The 27879-nt window shown below is 40.3% G+C and overlaps 1 protein-coding gene across 5 annotated transcripts; it reads right to left on the bottom strand.

The window, feature by feature from the left end:
* Window positions 1-205: 205 nt before the first annotated feature.
* On the bottom strand, window positions 206-24699 carry bcl2l11 (BCL2 like 11). 5 transcript variants are annotated; one of them, XM_066678946.1, is made up of 6 exons: window positions 24391-24699; window positions 22126-22481; window positions 19282-19415; window positions 17658-17743; window positions 17512-17576; window positions 206-2404 (listed from the first exon to the last, which is right to left on the bottom strand). In XM_066678946.1, exons 1-5 carry the CDS (start codon window positions 24396-24398, stop codon window positions 17546-17548), a joined length of 615 nt encoding a protein of 204 aa, XP_066535043.1. In that variant the 5' UTR covers window positions 24399-24699; the 3' UTR covers window positions 206-2404; window positions 17512-17545. The 5 variants fall into 5 exon arrangements, with proteins under 5 accessions (XP_066535043.1, XP_066535040.1, XP_066535041.1 ...); XM_066678943.1 differs by lacking the exon at window positions 24391-24699 and adding an exon at window positions 22764-23491; XM_066678947.1 differs by lacking the exons at window positions 17658-17743; window positions 24391-24699 and adding an exon at window positions 22764-23491 and having other exon boundaries at window positions 2373-2404.
* Between the last annotated feature and the right edge of the window lie 3180 nt (window positions 24700-27879).

The raw sequence follows: 27879 nt of genomic DNA, 5'->3' as shown, positions 1-27879 counted from the left end.
GCAAATATTTTTCAAAGTTTAAATTTTTTCCTTGACCTTTATTTCAATTAAATATATCACTACGTTCTGTTATCTACATTTTTCAGTGTCCCATTTTTCTGGAAACGAGAAGGCACTAGGAATACACAAAACATTATAGCCATAAATGGCTTTATTGCTTTAGACAATAATTCACTCAATTTTAGAAAGATGAAAAAGATGCTTTATTTACAGCAGTATTGCACAAGTTTAGCACAGCAAGGTTTCAGTGCAAAACACAACACAACAGACAAAAAAGGAAAAAAACGTTTTTTTTTTTTGCTACAAGTGTACTGGGTCTGTGAGGTGGAGTCAGGTCAGTTTTTTTGCGGGAGCTCAGTGCAACTAAGACTGAACATATTTAATATATATATATATATATATATATATATATATATATATATTAAAAATAAGTCCAGTGAAGTTTGGCCCAAAATTCATCCTCTGTGATAACATTTATTCGGGAAAATGGCTAAAATACTGGGGGGTTTGATGCTGTCCCTGTTTTTACAGGGGAGTTTAAAAATCATTTATTTGCATTCACAATTCATACACAGAACAATAGATTTGATGGAAATTTCAACATTTATAAACAGAATGTAAAAAGAATATGTATTTGGTTTGGATTGAAACGGTCAAGACAAGCTGAAACGGCCTGTTTGTTAATTTGGCAAAATAAGAGACAACAAGACAACTGATAAACATACAGGTACACAATGGTCTGTATGTTGTCATCCATCAATACATAATCCTCACGTAACAAACACTAATTAAATGCCAAGGACTTAGGTCTGGAGTTTGACCTGAGTCAACCAGGGCAACGGCAAAACACAGGGCAACTGTCCAACAGGACAAGAGTCTTAGTTGGACATAGCTATGGACTGAATCAAAAACAAAGCCCATTTTGTTCTGGAAAGATTCATTGGTGTGGTCCCCTGAGTCACTGTGGATAACTGTACATGTTAAAGTTGTTTAAATCAGGTTTCTAAACTCTAGACACAGTCATTTACACCGTTCTCAGTCAAACGCCAACATCAATGGATACCTTCAAGAGATGCTCCTGAATAACCCTAATCTGAGTGTGGTGGTTTCCCATATGTCTCAAAGTGGTGATACCTCAAAATGATTCAATGCCCAATGCAACCATTTTGGTCCTGTTTTAAATAAAACATTCACCTAAAATATGAATGAAAAGCTGTCCAAAATGTTCTTACAAGCAATTAAGTTAATTTAAGTCAATTTACAGTGTATGCCAGGCTCTGTTGTCTTTCTTTCTTAAGTTTTATTCACTCCTTGACTGCTCATTAATTTCCACTGAGGAATAACCAGCTGCCTCTGTGAGTGTATACTGTGCTTCTTAACCTCCATGAGTATTTAATGACTTGGCATCGAAGCACCAAGCCAAGGTTCAGGTTTCTCTGGAGAACAACATGGCGCGAAAATCATACTCCAGTCAAAGGCTAATTCATCTTCTGAATGTTTTTGACAAACTGAAAGATGAAACAAATGAGAGTCTCCAAACACCTTTCTACAGGTTCCTGGCTTGAGAATACATAATCAAATCATAAATCCATTCATTGATCCACCAACCTCATGGTGGACCAATTTTCATGTAAGAAATGATTATCCAAAATAATTATTTTAACTTCTTTTAGAGAAACTTATAAACAGAAGAATAAATTTTGAGTCCATGGAGACATGAAGGGCAGGCAGAACTACATTACCGCTGACTGACTAACATCCACTTCAATAAGAATAAAAAAACCCCACAGAACTTAAATATAAAACTGGCAAATAAATACAGAACATAGATGTATTTTAACCTAGTCAAAAGACAATAAAACCCAATAAAACTGAAAAATACATTGACACTGACAACAGATTTAAGAGCACAGGGCAGCCAAGGCACGTTTTCCATCTCTCATAGTTTAAGGAATAACTGCAAAGACAGAGAGGCGATCATTTTGCCATTTCTATCCAGTGTTATAATGGCTCAGCTTTCCAAATTGATGCAGGAAACATTGCTGATTCCAGATTACATCCCAGAATTCCCACTTAGTCCCAGCATGTCCAGTTCCGAAGCACTCTTTGGACGGGGAATGTAGAAGTCAGACAGAAGAGGGAAGCTTCTAAATGCAGTCAGTTCCACAGATGGAGAAGGGAGACAGAAACTGAAAGAGAAAGGGAGAGCAAGAATGCAATCCTGCTGTTACTTATTTACATATCTACAGTCAGCTGCTACTGTCTGCTGGGTACGTTGGGCAGGAGCCAATTATCTTCGTCTCTGGAAGAGCTGTAATAGACGTCCAATCAGGAACCCCATCCACAGAATGAAGGCGGGTTCGTTTTGCACCGGCAGTTGGACTCCAGCTCCATTTCTGCCTGCCTATGGAGAGGAAAGATGAAAAAGAAACCTCAAATTAGCATTCAGTGGTATTAATACATTTCACAGTTTTCAAAGTAATGCCATCAGATGATATTTCATTTGACATTATGATAATATTTCCCAAGTACCGGTACTATAAGGTAAAAGAATGGCTTACAAATTAACTTTCTTTTTTCTCTTGCTCCTGCTAACATTACAGGTGTGACATGCCAGATTGTAATCAAAAAACACTTTTTATACATTTAAGAAGATCTTTCCTTAATAAGCCCTGGTGTCAGTTAAAAAAAACAAAAAACCCTGTGGCTCGGTCAGAAATAGGCTCTCTCTCTCTCTCTCTCTCTCTCTCTCTCTCTCTGTGTGTGTGTGTGTATGGCAGGGAAATGGCAAAGAGACCACAAAACATTACAAGTAATGAAAAAATATTAGGATACTGGTTACCCTCCATAGGTGGGTAATATTGTGTTAGGGTTAGGATTTTTGCTGTTTCAGTTTGTTTAAGTAGGAACCCTCTCTAAATTCAGGGGAAGGCTAACTGCATAAAAATAAACACAAAGCGAAGGTTCTACTAAACTAAACAACTCAAGATACAAACTAGTTTCTGTTGTAATTCAAACAGTGTATAAAAATTTACAGTCAACTTAAAATTCAGCCACGTACAAACAAATGTCGGTTTTGCTCCTTAAAATATGAGTTTCTGAACATAAACTGCAGTCCCCCAAAAACGTACACATTCCCTTTTAACTGTGCTTGTATAAATGTAATCATACATCACTGTAAATGTCCATAGTATTTATAATTACAATTACATACAATTACAGAAAATTTGTCATTGTGGTGGTACCTTTCGCTATTACTGTGGTGGAACAAATTTGTAACTTATTCTAAATGAAAATATTAAAATTGTGTTAATTTCATATGAATGAAATGTACCTTTAAGGAACACAACTGAGAGCATACAGGCTTTTCCATATCTTCTAGATAATAATAATAATAATAATAATAATAATAATAATTGGTTCAACTAATTACACTAAGTTAGTCAGCAAATGCAGTTTTGCTGACTAATCTATTGTGTGACTCAAAAGAATGTATTGAGTAAAGAAGGCAGCCAAGGTTTTTAGTGTCTTGGGCTGGCTTGTTAGCAAAGCCATTAATGTCAATATAGAAATAACTGCCTTATATATAACTGCAACTAAAATTGAATTTTTTTTGGTTAGTGTATGGAACTATAAAAGAACAAGTGTTAACTGTTCACTCAGTTTAGCTATTTGGTTTCCTAGTGTTAATATATAATTGTGATTTTCCACTGCAGTGTAGAGTAGTACCCACTCTACATGGCTCTACTTGTTTTTTTTTTTTCATTTTTGCTTTTACAGTAGGTAAATCTGGAGCCTGGTTCCTGGAGCTGGGTACTTTTTTAGTCCCTGCTCTCTCCTGGTTCCAAGCGAGCTATCATTCAACACAACAAAGCACAGATATCTAGCACAAACTAGCCATTTGTAAAATCTCCCAGCTACGGAAGCGATCAAATTTGGTTTTATCTGATTCTTAACTACATAAATTTATGCCATGGTCTTTTAAAGAGGTTCAAATGCTCCTTGGATTGGTGGTCAACAAACGACACCAGCGACATGTGGGTAGTGCAACAAAGGAGTGGGATAACTAAACTGATCTATCTGAACTGTAGTGTGGAGCTGGGTTCAATCTCAAGAAACAAAAACAAATGAGTAAACAACACAATTTTACCACAGCCATTTGTTTTTGAGTCACCACTGGCAACATTTCAGGGCTAGGGGAGCTTTATAATGGGAAATCAACCAGGGACCAAGCAAGTACAACAAATTAGGGCCAGGTAAAATAGGGCTGTCATGGTGAAAGTCTTTCCTGTGCTGAGTTCAAAACTGCAATATTACTGCCTCAAATGACTTTATATTCACTAATCCAGATTCTAGCACTACACTCCTAACAGTCACCTGGAACAGGCCTGAACTGTTCTTTTGAGACTGCTCCAAAACTTGGTGCTGGTGGAGACAGATGGGCTTCAATAGCTGGATGAAAGTCAGCTAGATCATCATCATCATCATCTTTTCTGCTTGTCCATTTCAGGGTCATGGTAAAGTCAGCTAGATGAGATCTCAAATTCGAATTTCCCCGTAATTTCACAGCAACCTCTCTGGCACAGATTTTGCATATTGCCTCCTCTAAATTGGCTGGCCCTCCCTTTTCATTTGGGTGAAAGCTGAAATGCTCCCAAACTGATGAAGTTGCATTTGGTTTTGTGACTAGACCTTGAAAGACCTTGCAAATACTGAAAAACATGTATACATCACGATGGTGATGATTGCTTGTATTGGAGTTATTTCAACAGCCCTAAAGTAGTCGAGTTTAGTGTTGTCACAATACCAAAATTATGACTTTCGATATGATACCTGTCTAAATATCTCGATACCAATACTGAAACAATACCATGGCAAAAACCTAAAACATCAGGAAAACTAATGTACTTTCTCTACAAGCTGAGGGCGGTCAGCAAAATCGCTGGTATCTTGTTGTCAAGTGTGAAGCCACACTTGACGTTTCACCATTTCTGTGTCCAATCATGCCTTCGGTCCCATGTCATACAGTAATAATACACGTTTACTGTTCAAATAAAGCTGGTGCCTCAATCATTATGTGATCTCAGTTCAGAATAAAGCAACATAAAGCAAACATGTCTTTGGTAGCACTTAATGCACATTTAGGTCTGTGTGAGCTGCCGTGCGGACCGACTGTGTTGCTCCGGAGCAGACGAGCTGCACAGAGAGAGCTGTGTCTCCCAGAGCTCTGTCTTAAGGAGCAGAAAAGCCGCGGAGAGAGAGCTGTCTCTCCCGCTCACAGTCAGTCCCAGTGTTCTAACAAGTTCCTTCTATAAAAAGTAGCAAAGGTTTGTACAGAAAGTCACAAAACTCGTCAGGTTTTTGTGTTTTGTCGCTAGAAGGTCTGAAAAGTCGCTAAAACCAGTGACAAAATCATAATGGGAGGAAAAGGAGGCAAAGCTCTGTGGGCGCACACTGCCCCCCCTGTGGCACTTGTTGGACATACTGCTCATATTTTAAAACACTCCTTCCAAAGTACTGGCATTCATTATATGGGGTATTGAACTGTTTTTAATGACCAAGTACTGAGATAATTTTCTAGTATCGGTATACCGTGCAAAACTAGTTGTTGAGCATGTACCATGCAGTGGAAATGCAGCAATAGTAGCTGCCAAGCAGAAAGGACTTGAGCTCACATAGGTAATCATACTTCATCCCTATCAAAATAAATAAATAAATAAATAAATAAAAATATTCAGCCTTCACTGGGAAAAGTCTAAATACCAGCAGGAATGTGCCTTTGCCTTCACAAACACATACAAACAAATGCATACATCATTAACAAAACTGCCTAGCGCTAACAGTAACAAACACAAGTAAGCAAATACACACCTGTTACACATGCTATATGCACGAATACACTACTGATTTGTTAAAATAATAAAAAAAAAAGATTTCCAAAGTTTAAACATTATTAAACAATCCAGAATGGAACTATAACATCTTTTTTGCAAACTCATCCAGTCAGAAATGAGCTCTGCTGAGGTCAAAAAATTACTCTGCCTTTAACATAGAGGCAGTGACGAATAAAAGGCATTAATGAAAGTGCTCGCTGCCAGCGTTCTGTCATTCTCTCAGTGTGAGATTTTGGCATCGATGGAAGCCAGCGGTACTCCAGATAATGAAATGGAGTCTACTTGTTAAAGACAGATTGGCTGTGTAAAACCTGGCACAAGTGGCACTGAACCAGGTGGCCTCTTTTAGCCTGGCACTTTTAGTTTAGATTCGTGCTGAGTGCACAGAGTGAGCGCGATAAGAACGGAGCATTTCCCCTTGGGGGCTCTTGGCAGGAACTCGTGAGGAAACACACTTCAGAATGAAAAAAGGAAGACAGAAAAAAACACTTTTCCTGCACAGAATAAAAGAAGGGTGAAAAACATCAGGCTCAGAGGAGCTGCCTTTACCTCACCTCCAGGATAAGAATCTTTTGCCTGCAGCCAAAAGGCTAGCTAAAAAAGCTGGTAACAATCAAGATTATAGTAAAAAAAAGAAGAATTAAATCTGGATTAATGCAGGTGCAAGTGATTGGAAGAAAAAAAAAATTGAAGTAAAATGAGAGGATGTTGACCCAAAGCATGTGGTCCAAATTAGCCCCAGTGATGCTGTTGGGCTAAAAGAAGGATTTTAATAAACAAATGCTGAGAGAGAAAAACAAAAGGGGGGCTTAATTCAGTAAAACCGAGCCAAAAACCACATCGTGCCCAAGGAGCAATGGTGCACTCTGCCAGAGGAAACAGGTGAGGAGGAAGTGGAGTAAAAATGAAGGGAGATTTAACCCTGCATTGGGGATAGAGGGAGGGGAAAGGGGGAGAGGGAAAGTGAGAGGGAAAGACAGAGAGAGAGAGGTCAGTAGCACCACATGAATGACTGTGTTTGCAGAAGGAAAGTTTTAATTTCTTACACACCATTCAATATCACTTTGACTTTGACACTTCGATTACTCAGAGTGAGAGATACAGTGCCAAGCCACACTCAAAAACTTTCAAAGCTGATTCACAAACAAACCAAGATATAGGCAGGCTTCTTTTAATGTTTCAATGCTTGGCCTCATCTGAACTACTGGTAGCCATTTCAATTGATGTACAAACTAATCAAATCTCAGCCTAAATACGTTTTTAATCAATCCCAGTGATGTAGGAAATGTGAGTATGTAGTATCTTATTACTGTCCAAACAAAATCATGCACCTACATTTAAACATGGCTGCTGTCCTGTGAAAATGATGAATGAGCCAATAGAAATGCTGCAGAATTAGACTTGGAATAAAATCTTTTTTATTAACTACGGAACATTTCCCACTGCTTCCTCACATGCGCTGACACAGATTTTACCGGGAGTCTTTATTAGAGCGCTACCAGGAAAAAAGTCTAGGTAATGTAGCATTCACACATACAGCTCCTCTGGGTAAACTCCGGAACTCCGGATTACCGTGCATGTGTGAAAAGGGCATTTGAGAAACATGTTTTTCTTTGGGCAGCAATGATCTGTAAAATTGAAACATATCTGCATTTTTAAAGCAATACTCTACCAAGACCAGTATCAATCCAATGCTACAATGAAGCAGAACTGGCTTTCAGTTCTTCTTGGCCGTGTTTGTAAACCTTTGAATCAACATATAAAGTCAAAATTTCTACATTCTAGGGTCTTAACAGTTAAGTGGTATGAAGGAGAGCACTCATCCCCAGAGACAGCATGCAGCTCCCACATGAGTGCCAAATGGCAAGGGAGAAACATCCCTTTAATCAAGCCCAAATAGCTTATGTACAGATGTTGAAGCAGAAAAAATCTTTATAAATTTCAGTTATTGTGTCTTCACAATATGGGATTGACTGATCTTCACAGCTCTAGGTTCCTTAACAATAGGGACTACAATTGATAATGCAGAACCTTTACGGTGCTATGCAGCAAATGAGAAAGAAGGGGGCTCAGACAAAAAGAGCGAGAGGTGAGCAAGATAATTGCGGCATAACAGCATAGGACTTGCTCTTAGTCATTTCTCAGGCACAATGGGAGCTGATGTGCGAGAGCTGCACGAGAGCCCATGCAAGAAAAACAGAGAAGCCACAAGTGAACAAAGCCAGAGCGCTGCAAAACAATCCTCTCAGACTGGGCTAACCGCCACAGAATGGACAAGATGACATGCAGTTTAACTAACTCGCTCATACTTTCGCAGATGGCTACAATTGACAGAGCTGGAACAAAAAAAGACATATAAATATAGTAACTCAAGTGCATGTGCTTTTAGTTTATGTGAAGGGACGCCATGTGACTCACTTAAACACACACACACACACACACACAAAACACTTTCTTTACACTTGCAAATTGCAAAAGAGCAAGAAAGCAAGCATGTGTGAATTAGCATGTAGTGTAATAGATGCCCTATTAAATCCTATTTGTGTTGACTTGAATGGCCTGGGGCATAAAGCTACATTTGTCCTAACTTGAGATGTGGTAAGGATGAGTGCACATGATGTTATCAGTTATGGCATCAAACATTATGGCACCTCTTGTGATTCTAACCGATAATGGTAACATGACATTACTGAACATGATATTTCTGAAAAAATCTGTCATCATAAGACACCGTATGACTTCAGCCATTACGTGTTTATGGCATAATTATGCCAATGTTAAGCTCAAGTAAAGTGTTGCTATATGTGCAGACATGTGTCCACCACAACTCATTTGACCAACATCAACAAGTCTGTAGAAAGAATTTATAAAAGCAATAAATCAATCAAACCAAGTATTTACAGAAAGTGAGATGAATCCTACTGTATATTCTTATTTTAAATTACAGCTCATAGACATAGTCATAAACATATTTAATTTCAATAATAACATCATCTATTGTTCTGGGTGAAGTGAAAAGCCATTCCTTTCAGCAGTGATAAGAACAACCCCCGAGCTCTGTCTGCACTGCTGTAAATCATGAAGTAAAACATATCTTGGGACCCACTCAAGAGCCTAAGCATTTTACATTCTGCCAAACATCATGTTCGAACATAAACACCTTCACCCATCTCCTGAGAGGTGACTGTGTGAGTCAATAGAAACTTCAGCAGCTACAATGGCCCACACTGTTCTACTCTTAGGGCGAAGAGGCTTCACAACAAAAGAGCACTGATGCATAGCACTGACAAAGGTCCATCATGCTCGATAGCAGGCAGAGCTGCAGACATTAGACTGAGCTGGAACAGCGAGCCAAATGAGGCCAGACATCTGCTCAGGATTAGAGCTGAGCTTGCTTACTATAATGGAGTGTTTTGCATCTCACACCACTGCTTCTCATCTAGGCCTCATGACATATAAAGGGAGCACAGTAGGACGTCTGAGACACACAACAAAGTTGTCAAATAACAGCATCGTTGCCAAAATTATTCACATTTTGTATTTTGAACTCTTTTAGTGAGTTTAAGGCAGGCTGACCAATCAATGTAAAGTGGCAGCAGAGATGGCAACGTAACAATTACTTTTACGATATCGCTACTGAAATCATGTGTCTGAGCTAACTGAAGGATCTCATTTGTTTGAGGTAGATATTTTACCACTCAACAAAAATAAACACAGAGTCAAAAGAGTTTATAAATAAAAGTGAAGGACACATTGCCAGACCTTTTAAATCTGAGGTGAAAAAAGTGTGAAAGGTTACTTGGACCTGAATGGAACTGTCACGCCTACATCTCAGGACTCCAATTCCCAGAATGCACCCGTCAGTCACATGACTACCCACCGGTCTCCCTCACCAGAATTCTAATTACACACACCTGTTTGTCTCCCTATTTAAACCCATTTCAGTGAACTGTTCTCTGCTGAGTATTGCGATGGTTCACCCCAGTATACAACGCGTTCTCTTGTAATCTGTCTGACGATTTCTTGTTGCATACTGTTTGCCGGTTTACGTCTCCTGCCTTGTCCCTTTTGGTACTGTTTGTATTCTTTGGTTTTTGAACTCTGCCTGTTTTTTGACTACGGTTTTTGCCCATCCTCTGAGGTACTGTTTGCTCCTGTTTTTGAACTTTGCCTGCCTTGTGATTACTCTTTTGGATAACGTCATTAAAAGAACTATTTACTGTGTTCCGCAACTGTCAGCTTTCTGTTCTGTCCTGACAGAATACTCGGCCAACATGCAGACAGCGGACACAGCCGTTTGAACGGCTATAACTAGTCAGGGCCAGATGCTAGGTCAACACCAGCAAGCTAGTGTGGCTAGTGTGACTCAATCTGTTGACTCTCTCGCTCAACAACAACAGAGTCAACAGCTCCACCTGAAACAAGTGTTGGAGAGTGTGAACGCCCTTGTAGCTCGTATTCCTGCTCCTAGCCCTACCCCCAGTCCTCCTACAGTGTCTGTCAGTTCGAATTCTCATTATCCTGTCAGTAAACCGGAGGTTTTTGAAGGTGATCCGGCTAAATGTAGCGGATTTTTATTGCAATGTTCCATATTTTTTGAGAATTCTCCTCCCAGTAACGATCAGGCAAAAATCGTTTTTTTGGTCTCCCGTCTGTCTGGTAAAGCACTTGAGTGGGCCACCGCTATTTGGGACAATATAGTCAATAACACATCCCGAATTTGTCACTACTTTCCGTGAATATTTGACCATGCTACGGAGGGACGTTCTTGTGGTGAGATCCTTCTCACACTTAAGCAAGGAGCTCGAACGGCAGCCGCTTATGCGTTAGAGTTTCGGACTATTGCTGCTGGGAGTGGTTGGAATAAACCTGCACTCATTAATGTTTTTCGGAATGGTCTTAATCCAGAAATACTCACAGAACTGGCTTGTCGAGATGACGGATTAACATTGGATCAGTTAATTTCTTTATCTATCCGCCTAGACCAACTCCTGCAGAAACGTCCCCGGACACCGTGTAAAAGACAAGACGTTGTCAAGCGTCAATCCGTTCCTGGTTTTCCTTTCCGCCCGGTACAAAGTCAAGCACCCAGTCCTAGTCTTCCTTCGGATCCTATGTAATGTGATACTATGCGGCTTTCTCTAGAGGAACGCCTTCGTCGTCTCCACGGTGGACTATGTTTATACTGTGGAGGATCTGATCATATTTGTCGTGATTGTACACGCCGTCCTCCGCGAGTCCTGACTCAAGACTTAGGAAGGACTTCACATGCTAACTTGGTGAGTGTACCCACAAAAGGGTTAATATCAAAATCCTTTCTCATACCTGTCAAAGTGTACTGCCAAGGAACTTCTCTTGTCGTTCCAGCGTTAATAGATTCTGGAGCCGAAGGAAACTTCATTCAACAATCCCTCGTTACCCGGCTGAATGTCAAGACGAACCAGTTGTGCAAACAAATCCAAGTCCGAGCTTTTGATGGCCTTCCTATTGGAGGAGATACTATTTCACAAGAGACAGTTCCTGTTTGGTTCCAAATAAGTTTCCTGCATCACGAGTGGCTTTCGTTACTGGTATTACCCAAGGCGGATTTTCAGATTATTTTGGGACTACCATGGTTAGAAACTCATAACCCAGTTATCTCATGGAGTCAACGCGAAATCACGTCCTGGTCCTCCTCCTGTCAAACAAACTGTTTAGCCCTTAATCACATTTCTATACATTCCACTTCCGTGGAGAGTCCAGAGTCAACTATATCAGTGCAGATTCCTCCCGTATATTCCCAACACTTAGAAGTCTTCAGTAAAACTAAAGCTACAAAATTACCTCCACACAGGCCATATGACTGTGCGATTGAACTTGTAGAGGGCGCCACCTTACCTAAATCACGTATTTATCCTTTGAATTTGGAAGAAGAGAGAGTCATGGAGGAGTATGTAGAAGAAGCTCTAACCCAAGGTTTTATACGTCCATCAAAGTCTCCGATAGCTTCAGGGTTCTTCTTTGTCAAGAAGAAGGATGGTGGGTTAAGGCCTTGTATAGACTATCGCGCCCCGAACGATATAACTAAAAAATTTGTATACCCCCTACCCCTTATTCCGGTCGCATTAGAGCAACTTAGAGGTGCTACAATTTTCTCCAAGTTGGACCTTCGTAGTGCCTACAATCTTGTTCAAATTAAGGAGGGGGACGAGTGGAAAACTGCTTTTAGCACTACCAAGGGTCACTGAGTATTTAGTGATGAGCTATGGGCTGGCAAACGCTCCATCAGTGTTCCAAGAGTTCATTAATGACATTTTCAGGGATATGTTGGGAAAATTTGTAATCACATACATTGACATTTTGATTTACTCCCCAGATGTCAAAACACACATAAAACAAGTCAGTCAGGTGCTTCAGCGTTTAAAGGAGAATAACCTTTATGTCAAGGGGGGAAAAATGTGAATTCCACCAGCAGACAATTTCGTTTTTGGGGTATGTTATCAGTGTGTTGGGTATAGTCATGGACGACCGAAAGGTTGAGGCGGTTGTGAACTGGCCAGTCCCGACTAACGTCAAAGATCTTCAACGCTTTTTAGGATTTGCAAATTTCTACAGACGATTTATTAGGAACTTTAGTTCTATTGCAGCCCCACTTACTGCTTCACTGAAGGGTAGTCCCCATCGGTTGTGTTGGTCTGCTCAGGCCCAAGGTGCTTTTGAACGTCTCAAGACAGCTTTCACTACTGCTCCCATATTAAAATATCCAAATCCCGAACTCCCCTTCGTGGTAGAGGTCGACGCATCGGAGACGGGTGTAGGGGCGGTATTGTCTCAACGTAGTGGAGAACTTCCTAAGTTACACCCTATTGCCTTTTTTTCACATAAATTATCACCTGCTGAACGAAACTATGGCATCAGAGATGGAGAACTTCTAGCGGTAAAATTGGCTCTGGAGGAATGGAGGCACTGGCTAGAGGGTTCTCTACATCCTTTCACAGTTCTAACAGACCACAAGAATCTAGAATATCTCCGTACTGCAAAACGAATGAATTCTCAGCAAGCCAGGTGGTCACTGTTTTTCTCTCGGTTCCGGTTTTCCATCACTTTTCATCCAGGTAGTCGTAACCTTAAAGCTGATGCGCTCTCTCATTTAAATCAGAATGAACTAAGGGAGAAAGGTGAAGAAGCAACTCCTTCCGTTTCGGTGTCCGCCATCCGATGGGAATTAGACGAACTTATTGCACAGGAAAATAGGTCTAAAGGGGTATCTGAAGCCTGTCCTGAAGGTAAAACATATGTACCACCTGAATTTCGAAATAGGTTGATTACCTGGGCCCATTCGTCACTGTCATCAGGTCACCCCGGAGAGAGACGCACTACACAGCTTATTCTAGCACGTTACTGGTGGGGGACATTAAGAGCGGATGTGCATGAGTTTGTAGCATCTTGTTCAGTCTGTGCCCAGTCTAAGACACCCAAAACCTTTCCGGCAGGTAAATTAATGCCTCTACCGGTTCCAGAACGTCCCTGGTCGCACTAAGCACTTGATTTTGTCACGGACTTACCCCAATCTGAAGGAAGTACTACAGTACTCACAGTAATTGATCGATTCTCTAGAGGAGTTAAGTTCATACCATTTCCCTCATTACCCACATCCCTGGATACAGCTAAAGCTATTTATACACATATTTTCCGTCATTATGGAATTCCCGAAGATATTTTATCCGATCAAGGTCCCCAGTTTACGTCACATGTCTGGAAAGCCTTCTTTGAACATTTAGGAGTAAATGTTAGTCTCACCTCTGGATATCATCCCCAGAGCAATGGCCAGTGTGAAAGGGTCAATCAGGAACTGGGAAAATTCTTACGTATGTATTGTCATGAGAATCCACAAGACCGGTCCCAGTACTTGGTGTGGGCTGAAATAGCTCAAAACTCCTTGGTGAACTCGACTACAGGCCTCACCCCCTTCCAGTGTATTTTAGGTTATCAACCCCAGTTGGCACCCTGGACTGCAGCAACATCAGGAATTCCATCAGTTGACTCATGGATGAGACGCAGTGAGGAGGTGTGGGAAGAGACCAATCAACACATCACAGAGGCCCTTTCCCGATATAAGGAACAGGCTGATAAGAACAGATCGGATTCTCCGTCATTCCAGATTGGGGAGAGGGTGTGGTTGGCTACTAAGGATATCAGGTTTGAGGGGAGGTGCAGGAAGCTCCTGCCCAAGTACATTGGTCCTTTTCGTATTTCTGGTAAAATTAATGAAGTTACTTATAAGTTGGAGTTACCTGTACAATATCGTATTGCTAATTCCTTTCATGTGTCTCTCCTCAAACCTGTGATTCAAGGTCCTTTGAATGAGCTGCAGCCCGACGACGTTCCGCCCGCGGCGGTGGATTTACGGTTTACGTCTCCTGCCTTGTCCCTTTTAGTACTGTTTGTATTCTTTGGTTTTTGAACTCTGCCTGTTTTTTGACTACGGTTTTTGCCCATCCTCTGAGGTACTGTTTGCTCCTGTTTTTGAAATTTGCCTGCCTTGTGATTACTCTTTTGGATAACGTCATTAAAAGAACTATTTCTTTTGTTCCGCGACTGTCAGCTTTCTGTTCTGTCCTGACAGGAACGAAGTCCAGCCTATCGTGGTGTTGGAAAATGATATGCACTGATATGTCTTGTTTCTGAGTGAAAACAATACAAAAAAAAAAACTAATTTTACAGAAAAAAAAAGTCCAGCCTCTACTTTGAAGGGAATATAGATGATTCTGGAGACCTACTGTCCTCACAGCAAAACAAACTCTCCATCTGGTTTGTTTTCATTCAGAAACTTGGCATATTTTAATGTGGAATAGTATGTTTGAGTAAGTAGCTGACCCTACCTTGCATGTGGTTGAAGATTAACATGTCGGTAAGATTTTATTCACTTTAAAAAAAAAATTACCACATAAACTCATTTGTAAATCGGACTGTTTAGCTTTGTTGCACTTTCAGTATGCGTTTATTTTCATAGAAATTAGTGGCCAGAGTCAGTTCCAAATTAAGTAAATATGCACCTATGGAGCATGAACAGAGCAACATGCTCAGTCCTTTTTATGCTTTCCATTGTTCAGAGGTCTCTCCGCCATCCAAACTACTCCAGATGCTGTTTCTCTGCAGCATTTGAACCAGCGACACACAGAGAGAACGCCCAAACCATTTTGGGCTGAGCCACTTCCATTGAACAAACAGACTGAAAAGCTAAAAAATGGGGAGGAAATATTCTCTGAATCTTATACAAAGTGTATTGGAATAAAATTACGAATTACTTTGAGCATGTTCTACACCTCTTAAAATGCTCACAAGACACCACATTGTGCGTCCTCTAAAAAGATTTCTGTATTTTCCTGAAGGCTAAATGGTGAGAACACTAAAGAAAAGGCTCAACTACAAACGATCATATTTACACATGAAATCTGCACTGAAAAAGGGTCAAGGCTACCCACTGTAGGCGATGTGCCTCCAACAAGCATAGCAAGCCCAAACAGTGACCTGACATCACAGACATATGAGAAGAAAAATAAACAGAAGAACAGAGGGAAAAAAAAACCCAAAACCCCTCCATTTTGATCTGTAATGGGCCAGTTCCACTCTGACTCTCACAAAGAGCAGGTCTAGCAGGGCCTCCATGGCGCTATGCAGAATGACCCAGTGGATAATTAGAGCTCAGACTCTAACCACAGGGTAAACATAATGAAGGCGACTTGTCCCAGTCACATACAAACCCTGCCATGCAACACTCTAAGCCTCTTCAGTCTCTTTCCTTACTACTACCACTAACTCCACAGTCCATTAGTAACAGAACCATGTCATTGTGTCTATTAGTGTCACTCTGAGATGGCAGAAAAAAGGAGAACCCAATATTACTCATCTTTTCCTATTGCATCATTCAATCTCAGGGCTGTCTTTTGTCATGCACGCTGTAAGATCTTTGCACTGCTTTGGTGTGTGTTACCTTTTAATGTCCAGAGACAAAAACAATGTGTCTACAGGCTACTGGCTTGCTATATGTCTAGACAACATAAGGCAAAACATAATGACACAGACATTCCTAATTTGAGTCTATGATCTTGTTACCATAAGAGAATCAGGAAGAATTGTAAAAAGGATTCTTGATAGATGATTATTGTGAGGATTTGTTGATGTAAGCTAAACAAAATTGTGTAGAAGAAAGAAATAATAACTTAAAGGAAACAGTTCATAATCTGATTTGTTTCCTTCAATTTTTCAGTCCACAAGTCTAAAACAAAGAGAGTATGATCTTTCAAAATGGCCACTGACTTGGACACAAACATGTTCTTAGATTTTAATTAATAAAAGAGTGATTTGATAGTTTATTGTAGTACTGCTCCATGAAATTAGGAAAGTAATTTCCCCTCAACCTCTCTATTAAATTCAAGACAGATATATTCCTAAGCAGCTTTGGACTAGTTTTTAAAAGATTACTAAGACATCTATGGAAAATACACCTTAATTTGTGTGTTGACAAGTTACTAGATGTCCCGTTTCTGTAGAATTTTCAATGAAAATCAATTAAAAATGAAGGGAGAATGAAAGACTGTATAGAGCACCAAACCTATCATTGTCAGATAAATAGCTTGCATCAGTTCTGTGTAGACAACTAAATTCTATGATTCAGAAAAAATGTGTAGCCATCAAGAAACCAGAATGTGTTAGAGCAACCTAGAAATCTCAGAATACTTTCATGGTCTCTGATTTATTTTTCGCTCAATTTTATTCTTGATTATGTAAAAGGTACTATATTAGTGTAACATTATTATTTTTGTTATAATTTTTAAATAAACCCACTAAGTTGTCCGTTCTGTCAGAGATTTGTGATAGATATTGTTTGAGACTCAACATCCAGCCAGACCACAGCCATGCTGCAACACCAAGTCAAACACACCCCATACACCAGCATGTTATACATGAAACACAAAAGGTGGAACACACCACTGCACCCGTTCTGCTTTTTGGTAAACAGCGTCATCCACTTACCCACATCTTTGGTAACTCTACATGAAGTTACAGGAAAACATAACAAGAACCCAAACAACCTTGACAGTCCTCTTGCTGGGCCACAGCCTGAGCATTAGTCATTGTCCCTACAGCATGTGGCATGCCGGTACTTCCTGCTAATCAAGATATCTGAAACATGTGCAATACAGCAAGTCCACAGCCCCTAGGAGTCTTGACATATTTTGGCCATTTTTTGTATACGGAATTTGCTTTTATGTCCCACATTAAACCATATTTGCAAAGCTGGTGTTTGGTATCTTTTTTCAGCCATCTCTCTCCTTCTGACTTGCTCTTCCAGCAAGTTTGTTCCTCCCCCACCCCTTACTGTATTTAGCTTTGGCTTGTAGAAAAGAGGTAGATTTCAGCATTTTATTTTAATTTCTTAATAATATGACAGAGTTTTCAAAACAAAGACGTCTGTACCATCCCATTTTGGACACTTTTACTAATGTGAGCATGATTTTTTAATCACACTTAACTTATGATATCTCTGTTTCTACTTTTTTCTCTCGGCATAAAACAAAAACGAACATAGAACACAAAGCCTGTCCTTTTAACAGAAATTAATGGCCATGCTCACAGTGACTGTTTTCACACGTCTCGTCTTGAACCTGTCACAAGGTTTGATCATGGTGGTGGGTTCTCCTGAGGGTTAAAGATGTCATACTGTTAATGTGGACAAAAAACTGAATCAAAGTTGCTCTAGGTTTCTGACATCACACTCACAAAAACACTGTCACTCTTATGCTTCTGCACAAATGCTCTCCATGGGCAATGGTCTGCAATGCAAATCTATCACAACACAACATGATCTGAAGGAAAGAGCATTAAAAAGTCATACACTTCTTACATTACTTCAAGACTAAATAAACTAGAGCTACCACAAAATACAAAGGATGTTTGCCAAAGATTGTCTACCCTGGAAAAGTAGTTCAGTCATTTTTGGACAGCTAAATAAATTATACAATTATGAAAAGGAGTAAGATTGAGCAGTTTGGCCTACAATTAAACAAAGCTGGTTTTCCCAAAAGCATCTTATAACAAAGAAGATGCCTAAGCAGTAGAGTGAGCTTACTGCTTACTCTCCCTGTTAAGATGATTTTAATATTAAGATGTTTTTGGGAAACTAGTTAATATTAAGATGTTTTTGGGAAACTAGTTCATTTAAACTAAAAGGCAGCTGGGCACTGGCACAAGATAACAATGCAATAGTGTAGGGATTTTCAGACTTTTTTGGACAAGTGGCACTTCAGCCTGTCCACTTAAACCTCTAAGCCCACCCCACCTAGGGGTCAGTGTATCAGATACATGTCAGTCATTTTTGAATGCAGCCAATCAGATACTAGATTTTCATTGTCAGTCGCATTCTATTAAGCCAATAAACTTGTGGAGCTGGTTATCATTTTCCACTGCAGCCATTCTTAACACTCTTTAAAGCATTAAAGATTCTTCCAAATTAAGGCAGTAATCATGGTACTATTGGTCATGAGCCTAGTATGTGAAACATTAGGACTGTCAGGATATGGACACAGGATAACTATATTTATTGTTTTAAATTTAAAATCTTGTAACCTTATAAGTTTACGCTCCGAGAGCAGTACTTGCCCACTCAGGTCTACAACCCATGCAACTATAATCATCTAATATAAAACCATAGGCCAATAGTGATCCTAATGGCTCACTTACTTATCATAATTATTTAGATGTTTTAAGGAAGGAAGTATAGGGTTCTAATTGAATTCTGATACAACCACACTCATAAAAGAAGCTAAACCATTGCATTAGGGGTTCATGACAATATGCATATTTTTTGAAACACTGTTTGAAGAGTCAGACAGCATGGCTTTTGTGTTATTAAAAATATTATAATTGTCATGTGACAAATCATTAAAAAATAGAAACAAGGCTAAACTGAATCTATTAAAAATAAGCCTGGGCTCCAGTACACAGTGCTCCTCATCAGTGTAGTTCCCCAAGGAGAAGACCTTGATTTCTGACTGTAAATGAAGTGATGCAATGTTCAGAAATTCAGTTTTACAAAAATATATAAATCCTTCCAAATGCGTGTAGATAAACACACCTCAAGCTACAGCCCTCACCTGCGGCGACACATAAAAGTTATTTCATATTCACTCCATCAAAAGCTTTCAGGTTGGCATCTCTCCAGCTACTGCTAATGAACTCTGACAGATACGTAAATTCTACAGAAAGGCTATCCACTCCTTAGGACAGACCAAGTAACCTGCCATTACTCCTGTCACACAAAGTATTTCATCATCAAGATCTTGTGCCCTTAATGCTTGCATATCACCAACACAAGCTGAAGCACACACCTGTGCAGGTTACTCACCGCCTGAAAATAAAGCTCATTGAATTCATCACCAATGCGCCGCAACTCTTGCGCAATGTATGACTCCACTCGCATGTCCCCCTCAGGCTCCCCTCCGTGGGGTGGACAGTGGTTATACTGTGCAGGCCATAACTCTGTGGAACACACAAAAAAGACAATGAAAGATCAGGTATAAGGCATCGTCTTTTATGTTAAATGGTTAATGTTTAGGCAAACTAATTTCATTATAATGTGGGAAAATACTAACACTCTCTTGTGGAATTGGTTTTGGTCAGAAAACAACATAATATGGAAATTATTTAGTCTTTTACTGTCTACAACAAATAAACAGGACCACAGACTAAGGAGCTAGAATTGTACTCATAAGATCACATCTAAGGATATTGTATAAAATTCAGTTCATCATCTAATGATTTTATATATCCTTATATAACCTCACAAAGAGAAATGTGGTACAGAAGCAAACTATTTAATAACATTTTAGCCTAATATCCTGTCTGCTGTTTTACTGCCTTTATTCTGGTTGCTAAGGAGACTTCATATAAACATCATGAGGTCAGTCAGTTCAACTGCACCAGCTGAAATATGTGAATGAACAAGTGAGAAATTTATCACATTAAAATAATATACTTCTCTACAACTTTGATAAACTTCATAGATCCTCAGCCTTCTTTTTTTTTTTTTTTTTTTGCTTAAACTGCTTCAAATTTCTCTAGAAATTCTGATATTTGAAGACCTAGGGAACAGTGACAATGATACCAACACGTTAGGTACTTTAGAACTATTACACTGAAGAATGCTGTAAATGTGAACTTAAGTATGAATGTCACTGCAGAGTGCATTGAGGCTAAGTGCTAATAATACAACCACAATCTGGCTATACGTGCACTGATTCTCCAGCTATGACTCAAGTGAGAACCAGTTTTACTGTTACTTCTCATACCCAATCATATTAGGACCATATGCTACTCATTTCCATACTCAACTACACCCGACTCATTGAGGCTTTCACTATAAAACATCCTAATTCGCACTCGATATTACTCAATTACCTTCTCTGCTATTACTTGCTAGCCACAGGCCAATATTACTGACAGCAATATTTTCAGGTGATAACACCATCATTTGCATGTACCCTGAATAGCTGTAGCAGCAGTTTGATGAAATTGTGAAGTGTTGTATTTCAAGTTATGGTTTGTGATGTATAATCTCTCAGCACTGAACACTATTTCATGTCATATGGCATTGACTTTAAAGCAGTTACAGAAAGACAATAGTGAACCTGTTGACATATATATCTCACAAACCAAATACACAAAGCCTGCACAAGCTGGCACAATGACACCAAACCAGACGTCCAAACAAGCAGCTCCTGGTTGGATAACCTTCCTGCACATGAGACAGATGAGAGCCCTGATAAGTTAGTGTTGCTTTCCTTCGCCATTAAGAGTAGCCTCCTGGAGACAGAGCGCTAGTGAGGCGCTACAGGAAGATACTTTATCACCCTGTGCTATCTGCTGGCTCTCAATGGGGGAGAATAAGAACAGCTAGATCTTGTGTCTAGCATTCAACAAAAGACATGGCACTCTATTTTGACTGCAGGCAAGCTGGCCTCCTGCCTCTTTTGGCTTGCTTTAGAGTTTAAACACAGGGGTTGCAAAAAAGCTAAACACACCTCCTGCACAAAAACATAAAATGCACCCTCACTAGTAAACACACACAGACACATGTCTTGAGAGTTCAAAATACAGAGTGTGAAATAGTTTATGTGCTGATAAGGTATGCAGGTTGACATTAGGAGATTCTCTGTCCTGAGCTGAAGTAAATAGGAATGCTCAATTCAATATGTACAGGTTTTTAGGTCAGCAAAATAACTACAAACACAGCATTTAACAGGACATTCTGTTTGAAAGATGTTCACTCACACAGACAGAAACCACAATCAAAGTCTCTAGGCAACACTGTGGAACACAAGAGTTTTCTATATTTTGACATGAGACGTCACTTCAAAGTACTAAAATGGTTTATCAGACAACCCCAACACTTACTGAAAACATTTTTTTGCACTCAAAACTATACATGTGATGAGATAAATGGATATCCAGTATCCAATATATGGATATTTTAGCATTAGTTAATATTTTTGATTAAGATTTGCTTAGTTATCTCATTGCATTAAAAAATGGTGATAAACGTTGTTTAGTGGATATTATCGGAATTTAATATCTTGATGTAATTGCTCACTGCTATCTAGTCTTTTCTTTTCACAAAGATATATTCGGTGTGAAATATCATGGCTGAGAATTTCTGTTTTGAAACTGCAGTGTCCCAAATAAAGTCTCAAACAGACAAATTCAGACAAAAAGGTTTTCTTATATCACAAACCTAAAAAGCTACCCTATTATCTTGCAGGGAAGGATTTCATAGGTCAACTGAAACTATAAGTGGACCAAGAACCTCTTACCAGTTCTGGAAGATAACTTGTAAATCTATACATTTGTAAATTCTGATGAACAGTGACGCGTTTAGGGGGTTAATCGATTACTGGAGGGGAACTTGTTTTTATGGGGTTTTATTTAGCCACAAACGGTCACTAACCTAGCCGTTCATAAGGGAGCCAATAAAAAAAGAGCAAGCGCATGCATGCAAATACACTATCAGGGGAGCGCGCGGTGACGTCAGGTCTGAAACACACGGCACGCGGCGCTACTCTAAACATAACAACCCCGTGGCGCTGAACATATGCGCGAGCTGCGGCCAAAGGAAGCGAACTGTTACTGAAGTACACTCAAGTGAAAGAATGCGCGCGCCTCCGTGATATAAACGTATATGCAGACTCCTTACCGTGCCTCTGCCCAACCCCTCGCGCCTCCGAAATGCGCTGCAAGGCGTGAGTTATGACTTGACTAGAGGGACTCGGGGTTTGAGTGGACGCGCTGTGCGTCATGAGCGGAGAGCTGGGCTCACTGTCGAACGAAAAATATCCGCTCGAGGACCTGGAGAGGGTTCGGAAGACCGGCGAGCGGGACTGGAAGCCCAGGAGACTGTGTGGCGTGGCGGCGCTTCCCCGGAACGGGTCCACCACGCTGGACTCTGCATCCGGCGGTGGCGGCTGCTCGGGTTGCTCGGCTCGGGCCGTTGCTTCGCCGCTTTCCCGCGAAGACTTTAACACGGCTGGGCGGGGTGCCCGGCTCGACCGTCTGCGGGACAAACAAAACAGCAGCAATTACTGTTCTGCATGCGAACTGGGCAAGAAAAGCTACATGCTGGTGTTTTGGACTGTGAAACTCGACTGACTAGAGTTTTCAGACAAACGCGCGTCAGAAAATAGATGTGGATTACCGTACGCGAACGAATCGGAACCTTGAGTCGAACCTCTCAAATGCATCGACTCGCACTCAGGATAGATTGTTGTTGTTGTTTAAGCCTAAAATAGACTTTATAAGTTGGCGCTACTTTATATTGTATACTGTATTGTTTACCTCAGAAATGTCTCGTTGGAAGATTCCAGCTCCGCTCCCTCAGTCACAATAACCTGTGGCTTTGTGTTAGCTGGTCTCCACATACATGGTTTTTGTCAGTTACATAAACCCAGAACGTACCATATTTATACTCGGATAGAAAATATCAGCCTAGTCTATATCAGCTATATCAGCGCCTCTGGTGAGCTCTTATCCGGAGCTGGTTGATTTAACATTCGCTCGCCGAGAAGGAGCGGAACGCTCGCTGGTTCTTGTAAGAGCTTAAACTAGCGCCCAGTAAACAACAGGGCTGGAGAGAGATTTCAATTTGTTCTACGGTGAAAACTCGATCATTTCCAAGTGAGGGATCTTCTCGGAGTTCAGTCTGGTCAGTTCAGTTCTGCCCCGAGTGGGCAACCCGCTCTCCGTGTAAAGTAACATTACTCCGCCGTCTCCGAGCACTCCGCGGTGTTTTCAAGCGGCGCCGCGGCTCAACTGCGTCACAACTCCACTCCACTTCGTGCCTAACTTCCTATTTTTCTCTCCTTCGACGCGAATCCCTAAATGCCGCATATCTTACTAAAATAATAACCCGGGTTAAAGAGCGGCCGGCGAAAAAGCATGTCCTGTCGTGTCGAGCTGGGCTTTAACTCCAGCGCTATTGCAGAACCCGACATTCACCGCGAACTTAAGAAAGACGAGTGTTGAGGGGAGGGGTGACTCTAAATGGACATAGCCTAACTATTTGGTCCACAATCCTCAAACAAAGAGTAGGACTGATAGATATTTACGTTTATCGGTTGGTTTACGGTCTGAATGCGCTTTGGAGGAGCCGGTAAAAACACTGACAGGGAACTCACCGAGCTCTCGACATTAAAAGCGCTCGACTGAAACCGGGAGTACGAGCAGTACCAGCTCTGAGCACTGAACACAAACAGCCCCGGGCTTCAGCCACAGCTGGATTATGGTTTACAGATACGAGAAACCAAACACAACTCCTTCACACACCGTGGAGACTTTAATGCGCCCCCTAGCGACCCAACTTAATAAAAACAGACGGAAAAAAAATCAACATCGCGTCGTGTGAACTTGGTCCAGCGAGTCCAAACAAAAGCAAACAGACTCATAATAACGTGGGCTGCCTTATAAACCTATAGCGCCTTCATATATCATGTCAACCGACAGTGCGTGGCATCGAGAGAAAATACACAGACAAATTATCAGAATATAACTCTTCTGAAGTGTAAAAGAAAAAATACACAAGTTAATCTTGGACGACCTGCTGTCATTGTCCTCTGACTAATCCTGCGTTGGTGCAACACAAAGTAAAACCAGGTCAAGCAAGTGTTCTCCTGTCCTTTTTCACACCTCGAGAAGTTCTTCAGCACGGCGCACGTCTCCTGTCTCCAACACCGCGACGGGAAACAACGGCGCGGAAAAAAAGCAGTGGCGCCAGCCTTTTCTAATTCTGACTCCGGTAGTTACAAAGCGCCCTGTCAATCAGGCAGCGCCAACGCGGCTTGTGAAACGATGCCAGTGTTTTACGGAGATTTTAAACTAAATTAAGTGTCAACAGAAAAGAAAGTTTTATTTGTACTTTAAATGAATGCGGCTTATTTTCGTGTCGATAAAAATCGCCCGGACTTACCTGCTCATCTCGAAGGATCATAAGAACTCTAAAACACTACAGCACACGACAAGCCACAAGAGCGCAACGAAAAGCCGCCGTTCACCGAATGAAAACTTAGACGAGAGTTCCAAGCAATAGAGCTGGAGATGATGGTCCCTGGAAAACAGGCTTTCATCAACAGGAAACGAGGAAGGTAAAAGGGCGGCTCTCGGGCTGCAAAAATAAAGTGAGGAAGGTCCGCGCGCTGACTTTCAGTCTTTTGTTCGCTTGTGCGCTCAAAGAGAAGCTCCTTCGCAGGTCGTTCTTCTGCAGCTGTCTGCGGAGCGCCGCTTCACGCCACCAACACCGTCTCCTACATGCTCCTCCCATCGAATTGGGCGTTTCGACCACATCCTCAATGCGACCCCGCCCACATCTGTTCAAGCGGTAGAACGTGCTGAGGCCACGCTTCAAGTTTAACTCACCAAGTTTTATTCTCATTAGGGTTAAAAACATTGGTGGTCAGCTGTCCACTATGTGCAACACGTTGTAAGAAAATGATAGTGGGCTCTATTGCAGCAGACAGTTGAATGCTGAAATGGACATGAACTGTTTTAAGTATTATGTCAGGTAATTTATACTTATATTATTAAAATGTATATTTTAGAGCATCATGGTAGACTTCCATCACTGTCCAAAGAAAAACATGTCCTTGCTTACTACATCATTTAAGCACAGCCACTGTCCTTCATAATGTTTAATAAGTTCATGAAGAAAGGACCAATAGAAATGCTCCAAAATTACCTGGAATAAAATGTTTAGCCTTGACTTTCATTGAAAGTAAAGACATTTTTTTCTCCTGTAAAATTGCTATTTCAGAGATACGTATTTTCCTTTGGACAGTGATTATATGCATGGCTAAAAATATCAACACCATTGCACTTTTCCGAAAATACATCCCTTTTCCCAGAAAATTGTGACCAATATCAATGCTTTAGTATGCATATATTTGTTTGCATTGGAAGAGAAAAAAGTAAGTAAAATCGGATTTCATTCCAGACACCTGGAACACATATCCAGAAATTAACTGGACAATTTTATTTGCACGTTTCCTTTTTTATTTGGAAGCACACTATTAAGAGACAACAACAAAATTAATTGATTCCTATAACTATAAATGTGTTCCTTCCACCTCTGTACTGGAATTGTGGATCACTCGTATTTGCCGACTGCTCCGCGTCTCAGATTTGCAGGTTTCCTTCTTCCAACTGCTGTGTTATGATCTCTCAACAGGTTTTCTATGAGGATTTAGATCTGGACTTATTTTTTGTGTTTTTTTGTTGCCACCACAGAACTCTCAAGCGCTTTGTCTTAAATAATTTCTGTGTTCTTTTTTGAAGTACGCTATAGGTCACTCTCCTACTGGAAGGCCCAGGACGTCTGATGGACTCTACATTGTGCTTCAGCATTCCGTAGTCTTCAGAACTCATGATGCAACGTACACAGTCGAAGTATCCAGTGCCAGACCAAAACCAGCCGAACACATCTGTGAATGTCAACCATATTTGACCATGAGGGCTTTTTTTTTAAAGACCTCATTTTGTGTCCTGGAAATGGTACAATAATGTGCTTTATCAGAAATCTCTTTGTTCTCATGTCTCCTAGAAAGATTGTGGCTTCCTCAGGTAAATTCTGACTGGATTTTTATGTCAGCAGTTGGGATCTCCTGGGACTCCCCTGACAGTGTTGTAGCCTGTGTTTGTAGGTCAGCCTGAATTTTTGAAAGTTGTTTGCAGTTCTTCAGCCACCACTACAGCCCTCCAGAATTTTTTTCTTCCATCCCTTCCAGGAAAGTCAGTGAATTGCTTTGTGTGATTAAATCCTTAGTGGTATTGCACACAGTGGACACAAGGACATTAAGATATCTGGATATGGACTTGTGGCCTTGAGACGGTCCATGGTTTTTCACAATTTCAGTTCTCACATCCTCAATTGTTTGCTCTTATTTCTTCTCTCCAGGCTCATTGTGGGATACAGACACTAGACACAAAGACGGACCACCATGCCACCCATATGAAAACCAATATATTTGTAATTGCTTTACACCTACCCAAACCCTTATCCAGGGGTTGCAGTGGGTCTAGAGCCTACCTGGAATCAATGGGCAGAAACACACCAGTCCTTCACAGGGCAATATAAATATATTATAAACATAAATAATTATATATTTCTATATTATATATAGAAATATATTTTATGTATTTCTGAGTTTAATTTCTAGTTTCTTATGCCAGCCCATGATATATTACAGTTTTTTCCAAACATTTAAACACATTTCCAGAAACATGGCTCCATTTATCAAAACTCAAAAGAGTTTATTACTTTGTCAAAAAGCCATAAATCTCTGGCAAAATGAAACAGCATTCAAAACCATGTTCTCTTTCACTAAAACATTACACATAGCTATTACATGTTTGTCTCTTACAGAGCATCAAATAAACACTGATATGACAATTTCAAAACACTTCCATCAAACGTGTATATGTATGCTTTTGCTTAATGTGCCATGTTACATATTAAAATGCTTATGAGTTTGTGGAAATTTGACTTTTTTTTTTCTCAATTTGGTGAAGTGCCCAAAACAGCATTTACAATACTACATGCATATGTAACACAAATGTGATCCATTTTATGTGGTATGTAGCAAAACAATGGGAAACACTACAAGGAACAAAAAGGGCAGACACAAAAATGTCACAAAATAAATGTATTTATTACAAAATGCATGAAACTGATTACTCTACACCCTGCCTCTTTTATACTTTTAGAAATGATCAAAGTTTTCTCCCAATTGAATTTATAAAGGTGCAACATGAGTGAGACTAACTGGGAATGTGGGAATGTTTTCAGGTGGCCAAAGTTTCCTAAATGATGCAGTGTGTGTTTAGAGATTTGTAAAACTGTGATTTAGTATGATATTTCAGTGAAAACAAATGAAAATGTGCTTGGACCTTAGCAGTTTAGATTCATGTTGTTGATACATGAACTTCCAAGATTTCAGAAGTGTGTGCATAGTTAAATTTTTTTGTGTATGCAATGGAGAAAAACTGTAAAATGTGGAAGGGCTGACTACATAGATATTTAGATATAGGAAAGGGCAAATGGTACATATATATTTAGATATAGATACATAGATGTCGTGGAAGGGATAACAGAGATATAGGTATAGACAGAGATGTCATGGAAGGGACAATTTTATAGAGATGGATATAGATTTTGTTACCCCTCCTCTGCAGCTTTAAAGGCCTGCCCTGCTAGCTGACAGGACTGGCTCATGACATAAGAAATCCTGGCACTCTGAATTCAGTTTGAGACTGTCTATTGTACACTGCTGTTTCTAAGTGGAAATGGGTTGATGGCATATTTCCCTCAGTGTATAATGCCACACAGAAATGTTAATAAACAAACAAAAAAAAAACCCCAAAAACTTGATTTGAAGGAGGTCTTCAAATTTGAATGACATACAAT

Source organism: Hoplias malabaricus, chromosome 8 (genome assembly GCF_029633855.1).
Source record: "Hoplias malabaricus isolate fHopMal1 chromosome 8, fHopMal1.hap1, whole genome shotgun sequence".
In the NCBI taxonomy this organism is placed as follows: domain Eukaryota; kingdom Metazoa; phylum Chordata; class Actinopteri; order Characiformes; family Erythrinidae; genus Hoplias; species Hoplias malabaricus.
This window is presented reverse-complemented; position numbering and strand designations above follow the sequence as displayed.